Source organism: Sorex fumeus, unplaced genomic scaffold (genome assembly GCF_029834395.1).
Source record: "Sorex fumeus unplaced genomic scaffold, SorFum_2.1 ptg000092l, whole genome shotgun sequence".
Lineage (NCBI taxonomy): Eukaryota > Metazoa > Chordata > Mammalia > Eulipotyphla > Soricidae > Sorex > Sorex fumeus.
In genome coordinates this window covers 9,163,194-9,170,374 of record NW_026606149.1, presented here as the reverse complement: position 1 = coordinate 9,170,374, position 7,181 = coordinate 9,163,194, and the positions used below count along the sequence as shown (strand labels likewise).

General features: G+C 59.2%; 1 protein-coding gene across 1 annotated transcript; it reads right to left on the bottom strand.

Moving 5' to 3' along the window:
• Positions 1–1,740: 1,740 nt before the first annotated feature.
• On the bottom strand, positions 1,741–6,136 carry TIMM21 (translocase of inner mitochondrial membrane 21). The gene is made up of 6 exons (XM_056131499.1): positions 5,686–6,136; positions 4,477–4,539; positions 4,275–4,372; positions 2,376–2,449; positions 2,187–2,292; positions 1,741–2,109 (listed from the first exon to the last, which is right to left on the bottom strand). Exons 1-6 carry the CDS (start codon positions 5,984–5,986, stop codon positions 2,014–2,016), a joined length of 738 nt encoding a protein of 245 aa, XP_055987474.1. The 5' UTR covers positions 5,987–6,136; the 3' UTR covers positions 1,741–2,013.
• Between the last annotated feature and the right edge of the window lie 1,045 nt (positions 6,137–7,181).

Sequence of the window (7,181 nt, the reverse complement as noted above, 5' to 3'; positions counted from 1 at the left end):
GCTGAGGGGCTGAGAGATGAGGTAGGGGCAGAGGCTGCAGCCCAGCCTGTGGTCTCAGAGTCCAGCTGCAGGCCAGGAGCACAGGCTGTGCTGAGGAGGAGCCACCGTGGTTGTGGCCACAGCAGGGAGGTGACCCTGAAATCTCGAGTCCTGGCTGAGGCCAAGAGAGTCGCGGAGAGAAGGCAAGTGAGGAAAATGCACATCCGGTTCCGTGTGTAAGTTGGCCGTAGTCGAGACCCCAGACCATGTCCCACGGGTACCATGTACCAGTTTATCCTCCTGAAGGAGACTGTCACTTTATTTTAATGAATAAAACTACCATTGGCACCCATTGCCAGTCTGGCGAGGGCACACATTATCCTTTTTTGTAAAGGAATATTCAGGCACATTTTATTGATCTTAGCTAAAACCTGAAAGCCTACTCATCAGTAGTACATTCATGCAATGGAATTTTATTTTTTAAAAACTGAATCACGGTGAGATAGTTAAAATGTTGTTCATGATTGGGCTTCTGCAATGAAACTTCAGGCAGCAATAAAAACAGGTGAACCCTGGATACACAGAATAGCACGGACTAATCTCCAAAGAAGTTATGTTAAACAAATTAAACAGGAACAAGTTCATGCTGTCATTATTCTATTGTTTCAATTTAAGCTTTATCTTTCGGCATGGGAGTCAGTGAGGAAAATTAACTTCTGGAGAATAGAAATATTCTGTCCCAACTGTGGTAGCTTACACATTTCTCTGCGTCACCAAACTACTCTGACATGCATGTGATTTACTGGATGGGTATCACACTAGAAAACACACCTCTTTGAATTTCCCCTTGTAGGCTGCAGATGGCTAGAGTATGTGAGGACTTAACCTGTAAATACTGAGGACACAACTGCTGGGTCACAGGGTGTCCTCTAAGGGTCTGCCAACTGTCTTTCAAACGTGGCACTGTTGTTCCCACCAGCAGGAAGTACTCGGGCTGCTCCCCACCCGCCCCAGCACTTGTGTGTGTCAGTTTGGTCATCCTAACACACATGTAGTTGTGTCTCGTTAATTCTCTTTCCCTGATGAAAAATGATGTGAAATATTGTTCCTTGTGCTTGTTATCTTTTACCACTTTGTTTGTGTTTTTACTTCTACTTTTCAGACCTTGCTCCAGGCTCTTTGGGGGCTGTTGGGTTCTGCTATGTGGATCTTGTCCTTTTTCTTAGTGTTTCCCTTGTTGGGTGTTTCCTGTCCGCAGGTCCTGTGAGAGGACTCGTTTTCCCGGGTTAGTGTATGTGTGCTCCTTTCCTCAGGCTTGTGGCCCCAGGAGACAGCACCATTGCTGTGAAGTCAGTGATTGGTTCCAGGGCCTCCAGCTCCTCTTCCACTGAGCCTCATGGGCGCTTTACGATTCTCGGGAAATTCTGCATGCTTCCTGTTAACATTTATCTGTGGGGTTTCACCTCCTAACTACTTTACTCATGATTCTCAGGAGGAGAAATGAAGACGTGGGTGCCATTATTGTTACCATCCATCCTCCCACTGTGTGTATGGGTCCCTCATGGGCAAGTGCTCTGAAGGGTGACAACACAGGGGTGTGTGGCTTCCCGCTACCAACACCTCCCACGGAGGACGGGGGAAGGAGGTCACAGAACCCCACAACCCACCTCCCCGGCCATGTGAATGCACTGGACACTGCATTCCCTGTGATTTTGCATGGAGTTTGGGAAGGGACACACCTCTTGAACCTTTTTTCTTAGTTTTATTTCACAAATGTTATAGCTATACAATACTAGAAAAATACTTTTACATTAACTTATGTATGAATTCTTCAAACTCAAACTTTTGCACGGGACGGTGGACAGGGGTGGCAGGCGCTGTGTGGGGTTAAGAATGGCCTCTGCTCCTGCATGTCCTTGGGCTGGCTGGGCAGAGGCGACCCCGAGGCAGCTGCGCAGCCCAGAGCGGGGCGCTCCTCCTGGGTTACTCCGACCGCCCCTGGCCGACAGGACCTTGGCCGGCTGCTCCCCCAGCTCAGGACCGGTTATCTTCGATGACGATCGTTCTGCCCGGGTAGGAGTCAAGGTCCACAAATATGTAGCGGAACTCGTACTCCCCGTTGTCTGGGTTCTGGAAGGCAGGAGGGGCCCAGGTCATGCCCCGTGCGGTGCCTGCAGCCCCCCCGCCCTGCACTGCAACCCCCGTACCTCTCTCACTTCCAGGTGCACCGTGCCCTGCCGCCCTGGCTCCGAGCCCTGGATGTAGAACTTGACACGCATGTGCTTGAGGCCATTCTTCATGTACTCCACAAAGCTGCGAGAAAAGGGGCCACGGAAATGGCAGCTCCTTTCCCTGAAGCCCACCCCACACTCCCCCACCCGGCGCAGCGGGGGTACCTGACGTGCTGCCTGCGCCCGTGCCTCGTCATCTCCCCGTAGCCTTTCAGGGGCTCCCCGAACACGCTGACCACCTGCAGGGGGAGACCAGGCGCACTCAGGAAGGTGCTTACCGTTGGAAGCTTCCAGACACCTGCCAACTGGCCCACTAGGACAGAGCCGGGGAGCCGGGGACCTTCCCAAATGATAGCGCCAACGAGGAGAAAATGGGAGACGAACTGCCACAACAAGAATTCCTCCGTACCGGGACACGGATGGAGGTGAGTCCCTGAAGTGCAGCAGGAGGCCAAGATGCCCCCGAACCGTGTGTTCGTGCAGGATGAGGAACCTGACTACCCTCAGTCTAACAGGCAAGACCACGACCCGAGTGACCTCTGAAGGCGGTGTTTCTCGGCCTGTCCACCCCCCAACAGTTCCTTCCTGCTGCACCCGGTCCCGGTGTGATGTTCACCTGTTTAAGTCACTGCACACAGTGAAACCCACACACTGATCGGCCAGTTTCTCCCAACACACAGGGGTGAAACGAAAATTTGCAAAACAGAACACTCCTATGAAGTGATGAATACGGCCTCAGTTCTACCCTCCTCAGTCTGTCCCTGTGCCTGGCACCTGAGACTTGGTGAGAGTTCTGAGACCCTCCCAGAGGGCCTTTGTGTGGGGTGGGGACGGGAGGCATTTCCAAGTCACTTCCTTCTGCTGCTTCATTAGCGCCACCACCCTGGGCTTTCTATTCTGTTCTCCAACCTGGCCTGGTGCCCGAAAGGAACGGTCTAGACCCAAGGCTGACGCGAGGGAGCTGGAAAAAGTCCTGAGCCCCCAGAGCTTTCTGGGGCGGGGGCGCCCCCGCCTCTCTCTGAAAAGTAGCTCAGTGGAACTCAGTTGTCTGCCCGCTGCCCTGGATTTCTTCTCTGTCAGAGGCTGGCAGGCGTCTGTGTCTCTCTCGTCAGTACTGTGCTTCTGGTGGGCTGTGACCAGCAGGCCCAATGACCATGTGGGGTGTTCCTCAGCCCTCCTGCGCTTCAGACCCGGAATGTGCCCCCCTTCCTTCCTCCTCGTGGCTCCTGCCCCCAGAGCGAAGCAGGGGAAACTGGGAGACAGAGAGAAGCCGGAGATGGTCTCCGCCTGGTCTCGTGGCTGACTGGGCTGGAGAGTCCCACGGGTTGGGAGGAGACCTGGGACAGCAGCTGGGACAACCACGCCCAAACGCCTGGGACTCAGCCGCACCCCGGCGGGACACCACCTGCCATTCGACTGCTAACGTGCGCAGGCCTTTCCTGGCCCAGGCCCCAGGTCAGTGTTAGGGTCGTGCTCCAGAATTGCAGACTGGAACTGGGACGGTTCTGGCCTCAGGCGGTGGCTCCCCACTGGGGCCCAGTTAAGGGATCTCATTAGGTGTCCATTCGTTCCCCCAAACAGGACAACAGTGACACCTCACACCCAGGGCTAGTAGGTACAGGAAAGACCAAGCTCTGAAACTCAACCCAGCTCGGCACACAGTGCTCTCCAGGGAGCCGCCGGCACTGGTGCTGTGTGATGAGGCCTAGTGTGCGCTCCCTAGACTCCATCACTGTGTGAATGTGGGGGGACTGTCACTAGCTGGAAGACTAGAAATGGTCCACACGTTCAGAGTTCTCTGCCACACCTGTACTGTCTGACAAGTAAAATGACTATCTTGTACAATTAGGATAAAATCAGCCCTAACAGAAATCAGCAAACCGGTGTACAGCTTTTCTGTCTCTTGTCGAAGCATCTCCATCACAGAATCTAAGAGCTAATCCCAACCCCACTGCTACGTGTTTCTTCTTACAACCACCCCACTCGGGTTGGAAGCGTGTGAATTCTGCCCACCGCCCCCGATATGTTCCCCCCACTCCCACCGTCAGCCCGTCTGGAACTAACCTCAGGATGTAATCTGCACCTGTCTAAGGCTTTGCCGTATATCTTATTAGGACTGGATGGAGAAAAAAGTTCCTTGAAAATCACATAAAACAAGCCACCTGAAAAACACAATCGCAGCAGGAAAAAAAAAAAGATCATCAGAACAACAGTGAAACAGTAAGTTCAAGGGAAATTCTGGGCATATCCTTGCTCTTTTCCCCACCTGTAATGCTGATTCCAATAAGCACCACTATCAGGTAGGTAAAATCTCTTCCTGCTTCTTTCACTGTGAAGAGAAAACCCCCGAGAGTTACAGGCAAGAAGCACAGGGCAGGATGCTTCAGCGCTGCTGGGAGGTGAGGCAAGGCAGCACCAGCCTCCCCCGAAAAGAAGCCCAGAGGAGTTCAGGGCCAGGGTCGGGCTGCAGGGCACAGCCACACTCATTAATACTTGACTTGCGTGACACTAACCCTGGCTGGAGTGATATGATAGCACAGCAGGAGGGAGTTTGCCTTGCACGCAGTCAGCCTGGCTGAGGCAGGTTCGATTCCTTCGCCCCTCTTGGAGAGCCTGGCAAGCTACCGAGAGTATCTCGCCCGCATGGCAAAGCCTGGCAAACTATCCGAGACGTATTCAATATGCCAAACACAGTAACAACAAGTCTCAAAAAATGGAGACGTTACTGGGCCCGCTCGAGCAGATCGATGAACAACGGGAGGACAGTGTTTGACAGTGACACTAACCCTGAGGATAAGGACTCAGGCCTCTTTGCTGTTCCAGTGTCCAATTCCTCTTTTTTTTGGGTCACACCCTGCGAAGCTCAGGGATCACTTCTAGCGGTGCTCAGGGGACCATATGGGATGCTGGGAATCGAACCCACGTGTGCAAGGCAAACGCCCTCCCCGCTGTGCTATTACTTTTTTTAAAAAAATGCTCTCTCCCAAGTACTGTTTGCAGCACATTTGCTCCTAAGTACTGTTTGCAGCACATTTCATCTTTTGACAGTGCGCGGTTGCCACTGTGACCTCTTTCCTCCCGAAAAGAATCAAGCGCTGAGCCGTGTGCGCCCTGCATCTCGGAGGAGTTCTTGCAAGAGCCGAGAAGAGAGACACAGGTCGCCGGGGACGTAGCGTGCGAGCAGGGATGCTCGAGAGACGCGGGCTGCACCGCCCAGCCGTGGGAGGGGGCCCAGCGCGCTCCGTGCACACGGGGGGGGGGGGGGCGCCCCGCATTTGGTCCCTCTGCCCCACAAGCGGGGCGCGTCTTTCCCAGCCCTGGCAGCGACATCCAAAGTCCGTCGCCAGCGCCCAGGTCGGGCCCGCGGCCCGCGATTCTAAACTGCTGCTAACGGTCCGAGCTGCCAGGCGCGGGGCGTGCGGCGCCCGCGACTTTCCCGGGCTCTTGGGGCGGGGGTCCCGGGCGGCCCCTTTACCTCTCTGCGCCGTGGGCACGGCGGGCTCCCCGCCCCGAGTCCCAGGCACGGGGACCTGCTTGCCGGGGTCCTGCTGGGCTCTCCGGGCGCCCGGCCCCGGCGTCCAGAGGGTCCTCCGGGGGGCCGCGAGCAGCCCCCGGGGCCTCGGCGCTTCCCTGGGGCCCGGCAGCCCCCAGCGGCGGCCGGGCTCGGCGCTCAGGCCGGCTCTGCCCAGCACGAGCGGGGGCCGGAGCAGGCGCCCGCCCGAGCACCGGTGCAGCTGCTCGGCGCGCTCGGCCGCCCGCAGGAAGGCGCAGATCATGGTCCCGGGCTCGGCGGGCGGGCGACCCTGCCCGCCCCACCCCCAAGGGCGCGGGCTCCGGCCACTCCGCGGGGCGAGCGCGGCCAAGACGCTAGCTCGGATTCAACCGGAACAAAAAAAGCAAGAAAAAGCGCTGCTGTCCGGCCGGTTACAGCGCTCCGACGACGGGGTCCCCAGCGGACGCTCTGCCCGCCGCGGCTCTGCAACGAGACCTGCGAGGCGCGGCGGGATGCCGGGAAGGGTAGTTCGAGGGCTTCGGCCGGACGGGGCCGCCGCGGCGGGCGCCAGGGGCGAGGACTACAACTCCCACAGTGCAACGCGGCCCGCCCGCCCGGCGCTTCCCAGGCGCCCCCGCGCGGAAGGCCTGCGCAGGCGCACCCTCCATGGCGCGCCGGGCGCCGCTGGCCCGAGCGAAATGACACGTCCCCGAGCGCGCGTCCTCGCGAGGACCGCGTGAGCTGGGAAGTCGCCGCGGCCCGGTGCCCCCGGGGCCGCCCAGACGGGGCCACCGCGGGGAAGCGCCTCCACGCACCGCCCCACGGCCCGACTGGCCGACCCGGGGGAAGCCGGGCCCGGGCACTTCCGGGGCCGCCCCTGGAGGCGGGGCGGAGCGGAGCGGCGCCGCCCCCCGGCCGCGCCCAGTGCGCACGCGCGGCGGCCCGTGGGGCGTGGCCTGGCCGGCGCGGCCCCGCCTCTCGCCGCCGGGTCTCCATGGCGACCGGACGCGGCCGGCTCCTGCAGCTGCACTGGCGCGGCCTCCTGGCCCAGAGCGACCCCGCGGGCGGCGCGGAGGCCGGCGGGCTCAGGTGACTGTCGGGGAGCCCGGACCCCGGCCCCCCCCTCCCCGCCCGCCCGCCCGAGGGGCCGCGCGCGGGGACGTTCTGGCGGCGGCGGGGGGCGGGGCGCGGGCGGCCGTCACGTGGGGAGGGTCGGAGGCGGCCGGGAGGCGCGCGCGCTCGCTCGCTCGCCCGCTCGCGTCTCTCACGCTCGCGCACACGCGCGCTGACACGCTCAGCCTCACGCTCACCCTCACAGTCTGACACAGCCTCGCACGCTCACACTCAGGCTCGCGCTCTCACACGGACACGCTCAGTCACACGCTGACACACTGACACTCTGTCACACTGTCACACTCAGTCTCACACGCTCACACTCACACACACTGACACACTCAGTCTCACACATGCTCACACTC

Excerpts from the sequence above, each read along its gene's own strand:
- TIMM21 (XM_056131499.1), bottom strand. The coding sequence starts at position 5,986 with ATGATCTGCGCCTTCCTGCGGGCGGCCGAGCGCGCCGAGCAGCTGCAC. Across the intron at positions 4,540-5,685 it reads CGTGCCCACGGCGCAGAGAG|TGAAAGAAGCAGGAAGAGAT; the intron begins GTAAAGGGGCCG and ends TTCTCTTCACAG. Across the intron at positions 2,450-4,274 it reads GGTGCAGATTACATCCTGAG|GTGGTCAGCGTGTTCGGGGA; the intron begins GTTAGTTCCAGA and ends CTCCCCCTGCAG.